Here is a 21,290-nt window from a genome sequence, read left to right as displayed (position 1 = left end):
AACTTTTACCTTTTGGCTCCAATAATTAACCTTCTTATTTGACTCTACACCCTCCCTGGTCTGTTTCCTTTCAATGGCTCCCTATCAACCACAGCACAATGTTTACCTGAATCATTAACTTCCTATAGTAAAGTCCAACTTTTCCCTGAGTCCTGAAGATTCCCTCATGCTGTTTCCTGCCTTTACGAAGACCAAGGTTAGAAAGTAATGGACATGTGGATCCAGAAGCAAACATCCCATTGTTCCTGCTACATAGACCAACCTAATTCTAGCATATTGACTGTCCATGGTATTTTCCATTCATATATTTGATCAATTAGGGGCGTGACTTTTACACAGGAAGCTAGATGTCTTATATCACATGCATGCCATGCGATGCATACGACTGCATGTATCTATATGCATATATAGTAGTCCTTCCACCACTCCCCCATCCCCATCCATGGTTTTGCTTTCCATGGTTTCAGTTATTCATGGTCAACTGTGAAATCCAGGAGAAGGAAGGAGATAGGAAAGGTTTGGCCACCTGAAAAAGGAGGATTATTTAAGACATATATGGAGGATGAGGACAGTCACAAGACATAGCTGCACAAACAGATGGAAGAAAGGCATACAAATAAGTGACTAAGGAGAAAGGGAAGGAGAGAGAAAGAGAAACAGAGAAAGAGAGACAGAGAGACTTGAGGGGAGGGTGATGGCAATACCCATGCATCAGTTCTGCTTTCACTTAAGAGGTCTGATTGCTGATTTTTTTTAAGCCAGGGGAGGGAGAGAGAATAGGTGTAGGGGTGGGAGGCCAAAGGGCACTGAGCTACAAGGCAGGAGTGGGGAGAAAGAATGTACTACTATGTAATAAAGTTAACATAGGTTTTAAAGTAGGAACTATCTCTTTAGTGTTTGATGCTACAGCACCATGTGGCATCTTGGAATGTGTTTCCTGAATATAAGGGGATACTACTATAACTAAATTGGAATAATAAAAATGGAGGGTATAAGAAAATTATCATTAAAAGAATACTGTCTGTTCATTCCTAAAATAACCTCTAATAATAAAATTCTGTGAATAGTGAATGTAGTTTTTTGGCTTATTCAAGAGACAATTCAGGGTGTCTGTACAAAAATATTTATAGCTGCGCTGTTTGTGGTAGCAAAAAATTCGAAAATGAAGGGGTGTCCCTTGATTGGGAAATGGTTGAACAAATTGTGGTATATGACGGTGATGGAATACTATTATGCTATAAGGAATGATGAACTGCTTGATTTCTATAAGAACTGGAAAGACCTCCATGAACTGATGTGCAGTAAAATAAGCAGAATCAGGAGAACATTGTACATTGTAACTGAAACATTATGGGACAATCAAATGAAATAGACTTTGCTACTTATAGCAATGCAATAATTCAGGACAATCCCCAAAGATTTAAGAAAAAGAATGCTATCCACATCAAAAGAAAGCACTATGGAAGTAGAAACACATAATAAAAACATATGGTTTAATAAATGAATAAATGAATGAAAGACAATCCAGGGGCAGCTAGATAGCTCAGTGGATAGAGAGGCCAATCTAGAGAGGGGGGTTCCTGGATTAAAATCTAACCTCAGATACTTTCTAGAAGTATATCCTTGAGTAAATCACTTAACCCCAACTGCCTAATCTGTTTTAGCACTGACACTTGGTATCAATTCTAAGACAGAAGTTAGAGTTTAAAAAGAAAAGGTAAGTAAGACAATACACCGTAGCACTATGTATTGCTCATTTGATAAGCTGGCACAATGAGCATTCTGTAAAATTGCTGTTGTTTTGTATTTTTAGTTCTCCAATGAAGTCTCCTACAATGCCTCCCTGTGTATATGTGTGTGTGTGTGTGTGTGTGTGTGTGTATAATTAATATATTATATCAATGAAACTGGGAAGTTGTCAAGGTTCTGCCATTGTAACATAAGTTCTAAGAGATCCTACTAGGTTTAAAGAGCTTCAAGCCTAATGGGTAGACTGTGTGCCTGCCATCCAGGTACCAACCTGGTAAAGTTAAAATCTGGTTGTCCACCAGGCAAAGAAGCTTTGAAACTACAGTGGTTCACAAATATCATCAATTAGGGCATGGAGAAAGTAGTGATCTGCATGAGGAAAAGGGTGTCCAAACTGGTGAAATAATGGATATTAGGTATGCTGAAGTAAGCATATTTTAATAACTGCAATAATTTTAAGAGTATACAGTGACCATATAGACTTTTTCTGTCATTCTGTGATTATTCATCCAACCAACTTTTTGTTTTTGGAATTTTGTGGGTGAAGTAATTATACAGAGATCAGGTTCTTAACCTGGGAACCAAGAATGGATTTCAGGGAATCCCTAAACATGGACTGGCAATTTTTACATCTTTATTCATTAACCTCTAAATGAAATTTGGTGTTTCTGTCAATTTATTAAAAATGTTAATCTGCAAAGGGATCCATGAGCTATACCAGTTTTTTGTTGTTCTTCAGTTGCTTCAGTCATGTCTGACTCTCTTCTGACCCCATTTGGGGTTTTCTTCAAAAAGACACTGGACTGGTTTACCAGTTCCTTCTCCAGTTCATTTTACAGATGAGGAAACTGAGGCAAACAAGGTAAAGGGACATGCCCAGGGTCACACAACTAGTAGGTATCTGAGGCCAGATTTTAACTCAGAAAAATGAATCTTCCTGACTCCAGGTCCAACACCCCAGCTGCTCCTTTACCAATTAAGGTTAAAATGTTCATAACATGATTATTAATATTCTCAAGACCAATTCTTATTACATTATTGTTCAGCTGTATCTGATTCTATGTGATCCTATAGATTTTTTTTTTGTCCATGAGGTTTTCTTGGCAAAGATATTGGAGTGGTTTGCTATTTCCTTCTCCAGTGTGTTCCTATTTTACAGAAGAGGAATTAAGGCATATAGGGATTTTTTTTTTTATTTGCCCAGGTTCACACACCTAGTAAGTTTGTGAGTCTAGATTTGAACTCAGATTTCCTGACTCCAGTTCCAAGTCCAGTGTTCTATCCATTGCACTATCTGGCTATCTTTCATTCCATGCAAGTACCCAAATTTATCCTCTGGAGATAAAGGTATATAGCATGCTAATATAAGTTAAGACAAAGGAGAGATGCTTCTTAAACATATTTGTTCAACTCTCACCTTTTTTAGGAACACATCTGAGGTACATGTAAAAGTCAAGACATGCTGAAATGACAATCATCTTTTTGAGTCGAATTATTGTTCTCTGTGTAGCTCAAATACTAGAAAACCAAGAAAGTTCTTTTGGAGCAATGCTGTTAATTAGCATTAAAATGCACCTCACAAGCCTGTCTAGATAAGGTTTTTATGGTCCAGAAATTGCATTTAAATTGAAGGGAAGTTCATCTAGCTAGCATTAAGTGAGGAAATGAAAGGTAGAAAAATTCTTTATATAAAAAGTAATTTTCCCACTTCCGCTGGCTTAGGGAAATAGTAAAAAGGAAAATCTAGTCCAGAAATAGTTCTATTTTGTTAAGTTGGGGGAAGGGAGAAGTTTAGTGCTGATTTATTTTTTTCCATTCTCTAGCAGATGTGAAATAGGTTAAGAGCTAATATAGTTAGCAGCTGAAACTAAAGTTAACACTGATTTGCACGTCCCTTCACAATCATATTCTTATTTTTAAAGCCACCACTACTCTGTGGCCACATTTTCTAACAAAATCTCATCCTTTTGCATCTGGCAACAGACAAATCTTCAAATGGATTAGAAATGTCACCAGGTACTCATCATTTAGTTCTCCAATGGACCACTGGCCAATCGGTGAGAAAGATGGTGTCCAATTAGCTATTAAAAAAAAAAAAGCTACACTAGCCTCTGTTTTAATGGAATCCTCTCTTCTTGTCTGTTTTCCTAAGAACCAACCATTGAGGAGTAGAGAATTCCCCCTGTTTCTGAAAGTGCTAATTGAAGGCAAATGAAAAGTTCTTTTTCTAAAGGGCAGGTTCTTCAAAACTTACAAAGTAGGAATGGAACTCTGAATATAGAATAAGACAGAGAATGTCTCCCGACAGAAAATGGACCAATTCTGGAGCAATACGGCAAACACCAGATTTAAAAACAGAAGTGATCAACAAGTCAATCTTCACTTAAAAACACCAACATTTTGCCCTTGTTACACTTAACATTTATTTATTTTTAAAGCTGAAAAACGTTTTGGAAAATAAAGTACTTCTTAAATGTCTAACACCCACCACTACAATATTAGAAATGGGAAAATATTTTAACAATATAATTTTAGGGGGCAGCTGGGTAGCACAGTGAATTGAGAGCCAGACCTAGTCAGGAGGTCTTGGGTTCAAATCTGACCTCAGATACTTCCTAGCTATGTGATTCTGGGGAAGCCACTTAACCCCCTTTGCCTAGCCATTACCGTTCTTCTGCCTTAGGATATATATATATATATATATATATATATATATCCCTTTCCTTCTGTGTATTGGTTACATATATATATATATAAAATTTTACCAGGAAAACACTTTTTTTAACAGTAAAAAATATTTTGTAGTTATTTCATATGTATTCATCTTGTTTCTTCAACTAGATCATATGTTTATCTAGGACAGGAATTATATTTTATAAATTTCAGTTATGATATTCCCCTTCCTACCCATACCCTCCTGCAACCTGGGCATAGCCCTGGCCTTATAAGACATACTAAAAGATACACCTTCTGATTAGGGAGACAAAACTGAGACCAAAATGCATTTGGAAAACAGAGAGCTAATGAGAATCAACTTCAGAAAATGGAAGGTCTGAATTTGGGAAATGGCAAAAGAAATCAGGGAACAAATTGTATTGTAAGCCCAGATGCCCAAATGCTTCTTGATGTACACAAAAGAAGTCAACTTGAGAGAATGCTCAGTATTTCAAGTGGGAAATAAACCAGGAAGATACGTAAGCCAAAGAGAGTCATTTTCCAGGACTTAGCTTTCTGCAATAAAGACCGGATTCTCACCACAGGATGAAGAAAAAATAAAACAAAGGGAAACAATATACAAAGGAAATAAAATAATGGATTTTCCTGACACAAGTCTTTTAACTCATGTCAGAAAGAGAGCTGCTGTAGGATCTATGATGCTTTATGGATTGAGGATTTATGTAGGATCTCAAAGTAGCATGTTTCAAAAGAAAGGGGAATTAGAATATTAGCATTCATCCAGGCAAAGCACTTTAACACTCAGATTTTTCCTCAGCAAGATAAAAAACAAGCAAGTTTCTCTTGGTGCATGCCACTCACATCAGAGGGAATATGGTTTCTTTCCTTCTTGGCTTCCCTTTCTCTCAAATTTGTGGAGAAAAAGAGAGAACAAATCACACATTTTTGCTCATGTTTTATTCAGGTGCACAGAAAGAGCTTCAAAAAAATTAGTCAACAAAATCAGTATCACTAGTGATTCACATGAAAATGTTTCCATGGTGTTCTCAGTGAAAAATAATTTTTCATTCCTGCTTATCTGAGTTGACTTCCCCTTTATGGATTTATTCTTCCTTTGAAAATGTTAGAGTCTTTAGAAAGTCAGGCTTTTTTATCAGACAAATAAATATATCCAATGCTCAGAATGAATAAAATAACTATTTTCTCAAATATACAGGAAATAAAAGATCATCCTAAGCTATTAAGGAATAGTATTATCCAGGAATAAATTCTGTGACAATTTTAAAAAAATAGTATTATAGAGGGCAGCTGGGTAATTCAGTGGATGGAGAGCCAGTCCTAGAGATGGGAGGTCCTAGGTTCAAATTTGGTCTCAGACACTTTCTAGCAGTGTGGCCCTGGGCAAGTCACTTAATCCCCATTGCCTAGCCCTTACGGTTCTTCTGCCTTAGAACCAATACATAGTATGGACTCTAAGATGGAAGGTAAGAGTTTAAAAAACTAGTATTCGGCATCCTGGATTGAAGCCCAACCCCTCTACCTGGGTACCTTTCATCCAAATTGCTCCCAAATCTTTTGGTAAATTGTCTCCAAACCTCACCACCTCCCATCCCCAATTTCAATTTTCCCCTACTGACTTACTCTGGAGAGACAGGAGACAAAGTAGGAAAAAGAGAGGGAGAAGGAAATGGGGAGAGCGTGAGAGAGAAAGAGGAAAATATGGGAAGAGGAACAGAGGAGGAGGAAGAGAGGAAAAAGAGAGAAAAGGAGGGGAGAGGAAAAGAGTGGAAGAGGGACAAGGAATCCCTTTCACAGTCAAATACTTAGAAAAATGATGTCTGTATTAGTTGTTTCTACCTCCTCTTTTCACTTCTCAGGCTTTTGCGATTTGGCTTCTGACAACATTTTCACCTAAAACTCTCCAGTTATCAAAAGAGATTTTAACTGCTCATCTGACTGGCCTTTTCTCAGGCCTGATCTTTGACTTCTCTCCAGCATTTGAAATGATGGCCACCCCCACTTCCTAGATATTCCTTTCCAGTTCTCTTCCATCGGGCAAGTTTGTTTTTTCTATTTTGCTGTTCTTTAACTGTGGATATACATCAAGGCTCTATTCTGCACTGTCCTCTCTATACTCTTCCCCCCATCAGCAACAATGGGTTTAATTATCACTATGCAGAGGAATTTCAGGTCTATATATCTATCCTTTTCTTTCTCATGAGCACAAATTCAGCATGCACAACCTTTTGGATTTTTTCAACTATGCTTCTTCCAATCATCTCGAACTCAACACTTCTGAAACAGGACTCATGATTTTTCCTACCAAAAAACTTGATCTCTCTTTCTGTCATCCTTCTAGTTACTTGGGTCTTTGAGATCCTTACCTCACATCACCTCACATATCCATAAGAGATGCCAAATCCTGTCAAATCCATATCACCAGCATCTTTCTGATTTATTTCCCTCCCTCCACTTACACAGCCACAACCCCAATTCAAACTCTTATTGTCTCTCACCTAGTCTAGAACTGTCTTACAATTTAAATCACATACTTCTATCAGTTTTTTTAAAAACTGAGTACTTCCTCAAGATTTTTTAAATTTCTTAAAACCTTTACTTTCTGTCTTGGAATCAACACTATGTATTGGTTCCAAGGTAGAAGAGTGGTAAGGGCAAGGCAATGAGGGTTAAGTGATTTGCCCAAAGTCACACAGCTAGGAAGTGTCTGAGGCCAGATTTGAACCCAGGACCTCTCATTTCTAGACCTGGCTCTCAATCCATTGGGCTACCCAGCTGCCCTCCCTCAAGATATTTTAAAAAAATTAACTGTATAATGTATTAAGAGGCAGCTAATGGTGCAACAGTTAGGGTGCTGGGCCTGGAGTCAGGAAGCCCCTTCTTCCTGAATTCAAATCTGTCATCAGACACATACTATCTGTTTGTCTCAGTTCCTCATCTATAAAATGAGCTGGAGGAGGAAATGGCAAACCACTCCAGTAACTTTGCCACAAAAACTCCAAATGGGATCACAAAGAATCAGACATGACTGAAACAACTGAACAACAACATAATGCACTACTATGTACTACATGTACTAAAAAGTCAGTATGAAAAAACTAAAAAGTCAAGAGATTATAAAAATTTCACAAAAAATAATTTTAAATGGATGAGAGAATGATTAATTAATATATGATCCCAGAGGCATTTGAGAACCACTGGCTATTACTGAGTAGGAAAGCAACATAGTGAGATTTGTGCTTGGGGGAAAATCACTTTGGCAGCTGGTGGCTAGGGCCCAGATTTGAGGCAGGGGAATTCTACTAGAGGGCTACTGCAATAGCACAGTCTAGAAGTGATGAGTGTCTGAGCGAAAGTCCTGGATGTTTAAGTTGAAAGAAACAGATGAGAGACACCATGAACTAGAAACCATAAAATTTGGCAACTGATTAGATATTTGGTGTAAGAGTGAGAATTCAGGCAGTTAACCAAAATCTATTATTTCTTATGCGTCCGGTGCTATGCTAAGCACTGAGCAAACAAATCAAAGTTGTAAAACTGGTAACAAGAAGGATGATGATGATGCCCTTAATAGAAATAGGGAAATATGGAAGATGGGTAGGGAAAAGAAAACGTAATGAGATCTGTTATGCAGAACATGTCACCCAAGCCTGTTCATGTTATACAATTCACTCCATCCTACCAAAAATGAAGCATTTATAGGAAAGGGAAGCTCTTCTCATGTGTTCAGTCAAAAATTGTCTGCTATAAGCAACCACAAAGTACTTTGGGAAAGAGAGAGTAAGAATACTAAGGGAGGATTTTACCTTCACAACTGACAGTATGTGTGCACTTATGTGGATTGGGGACTTTGGGGTCATAATAAGTGATGGGAGTAGTGTGTTGTATAGGTGACAAGCTCCAGGATGGAGTGATGCTGGTAGTGAGAAGCAACCTATGTTTCCACTCTCTGACTCTATAATTAGGGTAATGACATTTCCTCTCCCTACCTCCCCTCAACTTTAGAGGCCACTGAACTACACCATTCTAATAACTTCGCTATTTATTTCCTTGCCTTGCGTGACTTCAGCTAAATCATCTTCTCCATGAAACCTTTTCTGATCCCTCCAGAAGCCAATATCTTTCCCACAATATATTTTTGTGCATATATGTGTGTGCATTTGTATACAGTGTCATCCTTTGAAAGCCTGTAAACTCCTTAAGGGCAAGGATTAATTTCATTTCTGTCTTTGATATTCAGCACCAGGAGAGTGCTTTGTAAAATAAACTCTCTTGAAAGATGATATGAAATGATGAAAAATGAACTAAACAGAATCAAAAGAAATATTTGCATAGTGACCAGAATAATATAAAAGAAATCATTACTTAAAGTCATCAGAACTTAGATCAGTTAACTGACCAGTCTTGTCTCCAGAGTGCTGATGAGACATTATAACTCCTGCTTCTTAGCAGACAAATGGTTTAGAATGAGTTTCACTTTGCCAGACATAATCAATATGTCAGTTTGCTTTGCTTAACTATATTTCATCTCAAAGTATAGTTCTAGTCAGTGGTAATATTGGGAGATGATTTTTTAAAAAATCAATTAAAAAAAAAGAATTGCCTTCTCAAACAGAACTATATATAGCCAAAAGTAATTCCCCAATAGATAAGTGGTAAAATTATATGAACAAACAGCTAGAGAAGGAATAACTAAAAACTATTAACTCTTTAATCATAAATAATATTTAATTATATGTATATAATATTTAGTCATCATTAATAATAATTTCTTTTATTACGTGATGAGATATATATGTGATGAAAATTTCATCACAGATCAAGCAAATTGGCAAAGAGAACAAAAATGGCAACAATATATAGTGGGGACTGTAGAAAGATGAATGTACTAATGGATTATTGGTGAAATTGTAAATTGGTCCTGTCATTCTGGGAAATAATTTGAAATTATGTGGGAGAAAAAAAAACCAACTACAAAGCCTATTTCCATTGAAGCAAAGATTCTACCCTGATGTATGTATGCTCCAAGGAGGTTGATCACAAAAAATAAATATCTCTTGTAGACTAAAATATTTATAGAATCACTTTTTTGTGATAACAAAGAATGAATCAAAGTAGATCCCCATCACCTGAGGAATGGCTAAACAAACATGTTATTGAAGAAAAAGTAATGGATCTGGAGTCAGGACAGGGGCTGACATCCCATTTAACTACCTATTTGACTTTGAGCAAATTATTTCACCTCTCCAGATCTCTAATTCCATATCTGTACAATGAGGGGATGTACTAGATGGCCTTGGAGCTCAATAATTCTATGATCACTCAAATAAAATATGATGTATAAATGTAATGAAGTGAAAGTGAATGAGAGACCTCAAGTTTAGAAATAGTTCATGCATAAAAGACAAACAAGTTTAAATTGACAGTAAAGTGATATAAGTTAATTGAGTGACAGGGCTATTGAAAAGTTAATGTACTCTAAGGCCAGATATTGAGTCTAGATCAAGGAGGTCTGATCAGATAATAAACAGAACTGAATTAAGTTCTGAGGACTTAATTTAGGAGGGACACTAATAAACAAGAGCAGAGCTAGAAAAGAGCAACTAACATATTAAAGACTCTCAAAACCATGTCATGGGAAGAATGTTTGAAAGAAGGAGGACTGAGGACTATTCAGCCTAGGATAGAGTACTGGAAAAATCATGATGAATATCATCAAACCTTTCATGGTTATCTCTGTAGATCCCCAAAGGAAAGCTAGAGATCCAAGTGAAAACTGCAAGGAAACTGATTTTAGTTCAATGTCCTAACAATGAGAACTGTCCAAAAATTAAATGGACTACCATTAAGAGGTTAAGTGCTCAATTTACAGAATTTCTTGATCTATATCAGTGTTGGCAAACCTTTTAGAGATTTTGTGCCCAAACTGTACCTTCAAACCACCTGTGGGTCTTCTGCATTATCCCAGAGAGCAGAGGGAGGAAATGCTCACATTGGTCTCCTGGACAGAGGGGTGGGACATGCAAAAAACTTCCTCAGACCCAGTGGAAAGGGGGAATGGAGCAGACCCCTCCAGCACACCATGGCACATGTGCTATGTCTTCACCAACATGGATCTATATCCATAAGTATCAGTCGTTACTGTATAGAGCAATTTCTACACTGAGTAAGAAGAATCAAAGGTTTATGAGAAATAAATAACGGCCCCAAGTCCTGAGTTAGAAGTCAGAATACACTTTTTAAAATAATTTATTTTTGGTGAATTTAAATCATCAAACAGTAACATACCCAAAACACCAACATACCTTAAGAAAAATAAGAACTTTTGTTGCAGTGCTTGTTTTTTGTGTCACTTATTGAGGTTTTTTTTTAATTGTTTTTTTCTGGATAAGTTTCTTACTCCTCATTAATTCTACTTCACTGCCTCCCCCTGATATAGAAGCCCCTCCCCCCCAAAAGCATTTCTCCATTATCACAATATTATAAATGGTGATTAGCTATAATTGGATTGGTACTTTACTTCAGCTACATTTTGGATTAAAAGATTTTTCTGGTCTGGTCAAGAAAACTAACCACCATTTTTGACATGGTTTCTATAAGGGAAAACGTGAGTAGCAAACAACTGTCTTGGAAATGAGTTTCTGGAATCCAACCAGTTCACAAGAATACTTTCTTCTAAGTGTTAAGTGTGACTCTAAGGTAGGTAGCACATTTATTTCAATGCCTGACTCTCCTTCCTCATGAGAATAACAGCAAAATAAGAGGTAATGTCCAACTTTGAAATGGAGCAGTGGTTTGCTGAACTTTGTCTTATTTGCTCATATAAATCAGGCCCCTGAGTTTGGAAGTCAGGAAGTCATAACAAAATGTTTAGGCTGCAATTCCTTCAATTCCTTCCTGGATTTCCTGCTCCTTTTTCAGGAGGAGGGTGCAGAGTAAAGTTTTCTGAGTTCTCAGAAACCACAGGGCTGGCAGCAGCTTTTGAGATGAACCATTTTGCAACAAGGTTAATGAATGTGGGCTATTTTTAATTATTAAAAACATACTGGATGACATGAAGTCTCTAACAGATGGATGGACAGCATGTCAACATCAGAATTAACATAAATAAAAATATTTACACACTCTTACTCATATGGTAACTTCATAGAATCCCTGAGTCCTTCCTACATCATCATGTGGTTATCAGGCTGGGGTATATGAGACTAAAGCTGCAGCTGAGGAGCTGTCTACCTGCACAAACACATGCTCATAATCCATATGGGAGATGATATAGGTTTAATTCAATCTGTCTTTATAGAGGCCTCTAAGTGACTCAGTGGATAGAATTCTGGTCCTAATGTCAAGAAGAGCAATGACCCAGGACAATTCTGAGGGATTTATGGTAAAGAACGCTACCCACATTCAGAGGAAGGACTGCAGGAGAGGAAACACAGAAGAAAAACAACAGCTTGAACACATGGGTTGATGCCGACACGATTTAGAATGTAGACTCTTAATGACCACCCTACAACAATTATCAATAAAATGGAAATGGGTCTTGATCAATGACACAGGAAGAAACCAGTGGAAATGTGTGTTGGCTATGGGGGTAAGGGGAAGGGGGCATAAGAGCAAGAATATGAATCATGTAACCATGGAAAAACATTTTCTAAAAAATAAAAAAATAATGAAATTAAATAAATGTTAATTAAAAAAACAAGTTCAAATATGACTTTAGATACTTGTCACTTGAGTTGTCTTTCTTCAACCACAAAATGGATATATTATCCATTACAAGGTGGTATGTGAAGATCAAATTAATTATTATTTGAAAAGTGTTTGGCACATAATAGAATAGAAGCCCCTCCCCCCCATGTTACAATAAGTAACAAGAAAAAATAAATCATTAGCTTAGGGCCAGAAGCAAATCATTTAACCTCTCTAAGCTTGTTTCCTCATATGTAAATAGATATATATGTAAATATATATATGTATGTAATATGTAAATAAATATGTAAATCCTATTTGCATTGCCATAATACATGGATGTACTGTGAAGAAAGTGCTTTCTGAATCTTAAAATGCTATATAAATGTGAATTATTACTGTTTTATTATGAGAGAGAAGGCAGGAAGAGATACCAGGAAAGGGTTGAAGAGAGAAAGTATACAAACAAAAATGACTGATCCGTCCTTCCCGCAAGCTTGTCTGCCTTGCATCTATGAGCTATACCATGTTGCCTTCTATACAATGGAACAACTTGTCTCTAGAAAAAAAAAAATCAAGCCTAATAGCTTTGTTGTTTTGTTGCTTTCCTAGGGTAATCCCTATTCTTAAATGTTAAATTTTTTTATTATGACTATTTATACAGCTGCAAATACCTCAGAGTCTGAGGGCACCCCCAGGGTGTCTTACTCTTTGCTCTCTGTCCCTTTCACCTTAGCTGAGGCTGGTGTATGTTTTTTTGTTCCAGAGCTGTAGGCCTAAAAGTAAGTTCATGTCCCTAGCCTTTACCTAGATATGTTCTTTTATAGCATAGACAGTCACTCAAAGTGCCAGTTGTAGTATGAAGGGTCAGTCAAGCTGTCAAACGTGGGAGAATAATTACAAAGCTACTTGTGTTCAAATCATGTGATAAAGACTTCACCTGTTTTATCAAAAGTTAACAGCCAGGGGAAGCTGGGTGGATTGAGAGCCAGGTCTAGAGACAGGGGATCCTAGGTTCAAATCTGGCCTCAGACACTTCCTAGCTGTGTGACCCTGGGCAAGTCACTTGACCCCCACTGCCTGGCGCTTGCCACTTTTGTCTTGTAACCAATACACAGTACTGATTCATAGATGGAAGGTAAGGGTTTAAATAATAAAAAATAAATTTTAAAAAGTTAACAGATATAGGTGCAGCTAGGTGGATTAGTGAATTGAGAGCCTAACCTAGAAATGGGAGATACAGGGGTTCAAATCTAGCCTCAGATACTTCTTAGTTGTATGACCCTGGGCAGGTCACTTAACCCCAACTATCCAGCCCTTACCTCAATTCTGCCTTGGAATTAATACTTAATATTGATTCTAAGACAGAAGCTAAGGGTTATTTTTTTAAAGTTAATAGAGATAATGGGGCTGATAACTTATCTTTACAACAAGTTGTCAAAGCAGCTTATTTTTTTTGAAAATAGGTTTTTATAAAATGATCTCAGTTATGGTATGATGGAGACAAAAAGGACTTCTTTCCATAACTCCTAAGGATACTGTCAACATATGTACAATTAAATACAAAACTATTCAAAGCTCTGATAGAATCACTGATGTCTGCTAGTATCACTACCTACTTAGAAGGCACTGGCTATATGGTTCAGGTCTTCCAGTCTACCAATTAGCTGAAACTGCTTTCTGTAATTACCAATGATCTTTCAATTGCTAAATCTAGTGTGACCTAGACTCAAACCTCAGCCATGACCACTTCAGTATTTGATACTATTGACCCTATCAAGTATACAATAAGTATTCAATAATTGCTTCCTTTCTTTCTTCCTGCCTGCCTGCCTACCTGCCTCCTCTTGGGCACCTCTTCCTCCCTGGTTTTTCTTGGCACTGTTCTCTTCTTGTTTTTTTCCTACCTATTCCCACTCAAGGAACATCAGAGATTCCCTTCCTCCCTGGACATGAAAGACTCCAGTGGTTTGTCCTGGGCCTCCTCCCTATCTTTGTCATACTATATCCTCTCTGCTGGTCTCTACTTTCATGTGAATTGGCAGATTCTACTTCACTTTTTGGCTTTTTAACTAGCATCTGGCACAAATATGAATTTGTTCAACAACTTACCAAATAAAGGACTCTAAAACTACAGATAGTCAACAGCTAGATCTTACCACCATTAAAGTCCATATTTATTGATGCTTCAGTTTATACAAATTGTGAGATAGCAGTTTACTAAACATCACAGCATGACGAATACAATATTTCTTATGTATACCTACATTAAACATACATTCAAAGCAAATGAACACAATTTCTTTTTATTTTTCCAAATTTAACTTAAGCTATGCAATCAGTTACTGCTCAGGTAATAGATTATAGTTGCCTTGACATGATGACATCCCTGTCTTCTATTACTCCATCTCTCTCTTTTCTCAGATACAAATTGTTCTCAACACAAACCTGAAAATATATATTTATACAACAGAATTGCTAAAAATAAAAAATTGAGGAAAAAGAGGGCAGAGTTAGAATCTTCAGAGCTCCCTCTTGATCACTGCATTAACAGTGGATCCAGTTAGGTATCTCATCTATTTGACAAAGCCAGACTTCACAAAAATTTTTAAAATGTATAGTATTTTAATCTCCATCTATTAACATTATGAAATTCATACCTGCTGAGGTCTCTCTAAATTTGTCACTGGTCTTCTTTTTTCTCCATTTCCAAGGTTTAAAGATCTTGCCTATAGAAGAGAGTTTACCCTTTCTCTTGAAAGGAGGTGTCTGAGAACCTGTAGTAGGTCCATCTGAGTTCGCAATGGAAGCCTTATCCAGTCCATCAACTATACAAGGAAGAGAAAAAAAAAAAGAACAAATCAGGACTGAAATAAAACAAGAAAAGGCCATGTCATTTGTGAATTCTCATTTCAATCAGTCATATTCTGATTCTCTAATAAGAATATCAAATGAGAGTTGCTTTGCCCTATGTTATTTTCCGACAGAGAACTTCCTTTGATGTAAACCAACCAGTTGACAACATATTTGTTATTAGAGGTTTTTTTTTCCTTTTTCTTGGTCAAGTGTTGGAAGAGAAATTAGAGGGAAAGAAAATAAATGCTTGTTATTGAGTAGGAAAAAAAGGAAATTATCCATATACATAAGTGTATACACAAATGTTGTTTAATTGTTTTAGTCACATCCAACTATGACCCTATTTGGGGTTTTCTTGGCAAAGGTAACTTATGAGTGGTTTGTCATTTCCTTCTCCAGTTCATTTTATAGGTGAGAAAACAGAGGGGGGAAAAAGGTTAAATGACTTCTCCAGGGTCACACAGCTAGCAAGTGTCTTCAGGCTAGATTTAATGAGTCTTTTTGACCCTAAGCTCAGCACTCTATCCACTTCAATATCTAGCTACTCTGAAGACGTATTGGACAGGCAATCAACTGGAAATGTATGAGGGTGAGCATTGATGATGTTGCAAATTTCTGTCCACACTGTTACAGAAACGACAAGGCTGCATAGAAGGCTATTCACCATCTAGCAATGAACAAGGTGATTGCATCAAAAAAGGAAAAGAATGCCAAAAGAGTCAATGATCAATAGCCCAATACTAATCAACCCAACCCCAAGTTGGGCCTGGAAAGGTTAACCATCTATCTAACCTCTCAAGGGTCCTTTCTTGGACAGCTGTTAAAGGAATTCTAACAGATTCTAACAGACTCTTTCCTATGCAGAAAAAATATTTATAGAAACACTCTTTGAAGCATGAGACTGGAAAGAAGGGGTATTTTTCAATGGTTGAGTTATAACTGAACAAATTGTGGGTTATTAATATAATGGAAGATAACTGCAATACAAGATGCAAATATTTTAAAAAGCAGAAAAACTTGGAAAGATGTGTATCAAGTGTTACAAACTGAAAAAAGGAAAGCCAAGAACACTATAAATACAAGGGCCACAATAATATCAGTGAAAGTAGCACTAAAAGGGGCAGCTAGGTGGCCCTAGGGATAGAGGGCCAGGCCTGAAGATATGAGGTGCTGGATTTGAATTTAGCTCCAGATACTTCCTAGCCATATGATCCTGGGCAAGCTATTTAACTTCAATTTCATAGTGTTGTATTCAATAATCTGGGAAGAGATGGATGCCATCTTGACTGATAGAGATGGCAGTTGAGAGACTTGGAATGTTCCCAGGTACCGCGAGCCAGGGGCAAACGTTTGGCCCCACCCCCTCACAGTTACATTGGAGGAAGTCTCTGGACTCAGAGGTCTTTGGACTCAGAGGCTGAGAACTGGAGATCACAGATCTCTGCAAGCCTCTGTGGTTCTATCTGGGAGTGGATGGCTGAAGGGTGGTGAAGGATTGCCAGGAGGTAGAAGAAGAGGATAGGAATAAGCCTGAATCTATTTCCTGCTAGACTGTGGGAGCTAGTGAATCATCAAAACTAGTAGTGAGAGAGCTGAGAGAATAAAGACCATCACTCCATCTGCAGCAATAGCCTTCTCTATTCTCTGGCTTGGCTGTGGCCAGGTCCGGCCAGAGATAGAAGGAGAGGTGAAATCTCAAGCCTTCACCAGATCAGTAGCCTCCAGTCCTGATTGTTAATTAGTCTAATAGATAATAGATCATTAGGGTTTCCAATCCCCAATCCTTGATCTTGTTATCCTTTCCCTATTTATAGATAAAAGAGTGTTGAATAATAAGTACTTTCCTGAGTGGTCTTTCTATCACAGCCCTTGGGAAAGGAGTCAAACGCAGTCAGATCCTGAACTTTATCCAAGGCTGATCAATAGCCCAATACTAATCAACCCAACCCCAAGTTGGGCCTGGAAAGGTTAACCATCTATCTAACCTCTCAAGGGTCCTTTCTTGGACAGCTGTTAAAGGGATTCTAACAGATTATCAACCAAACCTGTTAGAGAGAAGGGGATAACTTACAGCAGCAGCCAGGGTGATAGGAGTAGGCGTTCCTCCCACCAAGTGCAGCTGAGGAGATCATAGGCAGATACACCTCATCACCATCATTATACATATATCTCCATTACTATACCCACTTATTTCTTTAATAGTAGCCCTTCCAGTTCTTTTGCCTTGGTATGGATACTTTTAATGATTCCAAGACAGAAGGGGGGGGGACAAAAGAGGAGGGACAAAAGGAGGGAAGGAAAGATAGGGTGAGAGGGAGGGAAGGAAAAAGAGAGAGGGGAGAAAGAAAGGGGGAGAGAGAGAGAGAGAAAGAGAGAGAAAGACAAAAGTCCTTGTTCTCAAAGACTTTACAGTTTAGCCAGGGAAAAAAATATGTACATATAATGGTATACAAAATAACAACAACTAAATAGATAACTAAGTCATTTGTGAGAGAAAGTATTAGTCAAAAGGGCAAAGAAAAGTATCTAGTATAGCCTTAAAGGAAACTAGGGATTCAAAGAGGCAGAGTGGGGTGGGGTGAGAGGGAACGCATCTTAGATACAGGGAGAGAGGAACAACCATTGAAAAGTCTTGGAGACAGAGGTGGAGTGCCACTTGTACATGAGAAATAGCAAGAAGGCCCGCTTGGCTGTATTAAATATATGAGACAAAATCATGGTCAATAAGGCTGGAAAAGTGGAATGAAGCCAAAATGTGAAGAATTTTAAATGTCAAAACAGAAGAGTTTTTAAGTGATCCTAAAAGTGTTATCAAGCATTAAAGGGGAAATAATGTGGTCAGATTATTTCAAGAGGAAGAGAATATTGGCAATTGAGGGGGATGAGTTAGAAGATTCAGGAAAGTTCTGTCAGATGTGGCTATTGATATATAATTGAAAAGGAAGCTAGGTATACAATGGAGTTTATGGGTATTTGAGGAGGTGTGAGGGCTTGCAGAGCCCTTTTCAGGGCTAATCATCCTCCTTTGGTGTCTACCTGGAACTCAACTCTCACCAATGGTTTCAAGAAGCTGTAGTGTGTCCAGTAGCCACATCCCAGTAAACCATCTAGGCAGATGGGTTAAACCAGGTTGAAGGTAACTGATGTGCCATAAACCTGTCAGTGAGTTAGTAGAGTGTTTACCTGAAGTATGTGAAGACTTTCTTCAGTGGAGGGGATGGATGAGAACAATTTGTTCCCAAAAGTCATGAAAGTGACTGAAGTAGGTGCTATGGAACACTGAGAGCTTGGTCAGACATCAAAAATGACGAGGTTATCCACTGCATCCAAGGCCATCCCCATTTACCCTGACTTTTGTCTTGCCCCTTAGATTTCAATAACTCTGGAAAAATGAGGCTGACAACTTTGGGCCTCACTTAAATCCAATTCATGTACAAGATAAGTTATCACCTAGTGATGTTATTTTGGTCCTCTTCAAAAACAGACAAACGACAGTAAGGTACACAATGTGGGAAAAGTTTAGAGGGACTACTTTCTTGGTATGGGGGTAGGGGGGGCTACTTACCCAAATATATGGATTAGGGAAATAAAAACTTCTAGCAAGCTAATTTGACTTGAGGGCATAATACGGAAAGGGGAACAAAAAGAAAAAAGATTGGAAAGATAAGCGGGATTTTGATAACAGAGGGCTTTAAGGCTAGCTTAAAGAAAGAGTTTATATTTTATTCCAGAAGCAAAAAAGATACCAAAGATCTCAGTGTAGGAAATAACAGTGTAGGGCATTTTAGGCAGTTAGGAGACTAAATATCTAGAGAGATGATGGGATTGGAGATATACATATAGAACTGTCACCTGCGTGGGGGTGACAAATGAAGTCATAAGAGTGAATGAGATCACCAATGAACAGAATAAAGTGAGAAAAGCAAAGAGGACCCAAGTCAGAATCAAGAAGGTCACTCATGTTTAAGAGGCAAGAAAGATAAAAGTAAGTTATTAAACAGTTAAAGTACAGTGTTATAGAAGTTAAGGTAAGAAAAAAATCTCAATATGGCAGTGATGGGATGGAAAAAGGAAGTGGTCAACAGTGTCAAATGCTAAAAGGAAAATGAAAAATAAGGATGGAGAAGGGAAAACCATTGGATAAGTATTGCTATTCATTCGCATCAGTCAGGTCTGATTCTTCATGGTCTTATTTGGAGTTTTCACAGCAAAAATAAGAGTACATTTCCAGATGAGGAAACTTAGGCAAACAAGATTAAGTGACTTGCCTAGGTTATCCATCTATTAAGTGTCTGAAGCCAGATTTGAATTTAGGAAGATGAATCTTCCTGACTTCAGGCCCAGAACTCTTTCCACTAAGTGACCCAGTATGAGGAGTGGGTTATTAGAACCCTAGTTGAAAGCCATTAGATTATAAGGGGCTGAGAACCAAGTGAGTTTTGCTATAGCCAAGGAATGGAAAAAGTAAGTCCTCATAAGTTGTGGAATGGATAAATGAATCATGGTATGTGGATCAATAACATTTTATTGAACAAAAAAATTAATGCAGATGATGGAAAAATTAGTATAAATGGATGCAAAATGAAATGAGCAGAATCTTAAGCCTTGTCTCAGCATTCCTCCTAATTCCATTATTACAGCCATTGTGTACATTGTTGGTTCCCTGCAATGGTTCATGTATCTTCCCATGTTTCTGTTTATTATTCACATTATTGTTTCCTACAGTACAATATATCCATTACATTCATCTACTATACTAAGCCAGCCATTTCTCAATCAATAGACAGCCATTCTGTTTCCATAAAAAGTACTGCTAAAAATACTCTAGCACATGTGAGACTGAATGTCATTCTCAAGAGGTACAATTGTTTAAGTACAATTTAGGGAACAAAATGAAGGTTGGAGACACAAGTCCCTGTTTTCACAGAGATTAAAGTTAAAATTAAGATTACACAAAAGGGCAGCTAGATGGACATTTCCTAGCTGTGTGACCCTGGACAAGTCACTTGACCACAAATGCCTATACTTACTATCTATTCTAAGAGAGAAGGCAGAAGTTTTGTTTTTTTTTAATAATTACTATGTTATGATTTTTTTACCCTTACCTTTTTGTCATAGACTAAGTATTGGTTCCAAGGCAGAAGAGCAGTAAGGGCTAGACAATAGGGGTCAAGTGACATGCTCAGGGTCACATAGCTGGGAAGTGTCTGCGGTCAGATTTGAACCCAGGACCTCCCACCTCTTGGCCTGGCTCTCAATCCACTGAGGCACCCAGCTGCCCGGTCCTTCCTCATCTTTCAAATGAGCTGGGGAAAGAAGTAGCAAACACTCCAGTATCTTTGCCAAGAAAACTCCCAAAAGGAGTCATGAAGAGTCAGACACGACTGAAAATAACTGAACAAGGGGCCCTCAGAGGCTCCCTCCCTCTTGTTGAGGTGGGGCTGCTTCTGGTAGGGGATGGCAGCTCCCAAGTTCAAGATATTCTGTGGGTCTGTACTCCCCAAACTAGAGCTCACGGACTCACCCCCTCCCCTGCACTGTACTTCCCTTTAGTACAGGCTTTTGGCCCAAGGGCTATGAATTCATTTTAGTAAACATTTCTAATCACTGTAGTTCAACATAATTCATTTTCTTTTTAATCCTCCATCTGTTATTCTATGAATTGAAAACATGATTCTGGGAGGGAGGGAGGACACGGGCTCCACTAGCCTGTCAAAAGGGACCATGACACAAAGCAAGTTAAGAAGTCTTGCTTGAAGATTTAGCAAATTGAACCAGTTAGCTCAAAGCAAAGATGTTTCTGGAGATGGCGCAGATCAGTGATGGCAAACGTTGAAGGAACCGAGTGCCCAAACTGCAACCTTCACAGCGCATGTGAGCCCCCCTGCCTCACCCCAGACGGGAGAGGGAGGAAGTGTTCCCAGGGGGCTGCTGGGCAGAGGAGTGAGTGATGTGAGAAACGTCCTCAGGCGCGTGTGGAGAGGGGGAAGGGAGCAGCCCCCTCCGGCACACTCTGGCATCCGTGCCACAGGTTTACCAACACAAACAGAGCCTGGGGAAGTGGATCCCAAAGTTAGACCATTTGCTCCTTCTCCCTAGTCTCCTGCCCCCATGTCTGTGCCTAGGACTGAATTACACCTCCTCCTCCTTGCCTCAGGCTATGAGAGCCCCTGATTCTGACAAAGTTCAGCTCAATTGCCAACTCCCACATGAGGTCTGATCCTCCCAGTTCTCCCCCAAACCCAGCATCAGTTCATAGAGCCCCCCACTCTGGAGCATCTGTGGAACCCTGAGACCCTCCC

At 38.3% G+C, this 21,290-nt stretch overlaps 1 protein-coding gene across 2 annotated transcripts in view; it reads right to left on the bottom strand.

The window, feature by feature from the left end:
- PHACTR2 (phosphatase and actin regulator 2) overlaps nt 1-21,290 on the bottom strand; it is a 168,661-nt gene that overhangs the window by 92,650 nt on the left and 54,721 nt on the right. For both annotated transcript variants that reach the window (XM_044671585.1, XM_044671586.1), the window contains exon 2: nt 14,793-14,960. In XM_044671585.1, the coding sequence (XP_044527520.1) occupies nt 14,793-14,960 (168 nt within the window). The remainder of the gene's footprint in view (nt 1-14,792; nt 14,961-21,290) is intronic.

The sequence above is a fragment of the Gracilinanus agilis genome, chromosome 4 (genome assembly GCF_016433145.1).
Source record: "Gracilinanus agilis isolate LMUSP501 chromosome 4, AgileGrace, whole genome shotgun sequence".
NCBI classification, from domain to species: Eukaryota; Metazoa; Chordata; class Mammalia; order Didelphimorphia; family Didelphidae; genus Gracilinanus; species Gracilinanus agilis.
Note: the sequence above shows the minus strand (reverse complement) of the source record. Positions and strands in the feature narration are given on the sequence as shown.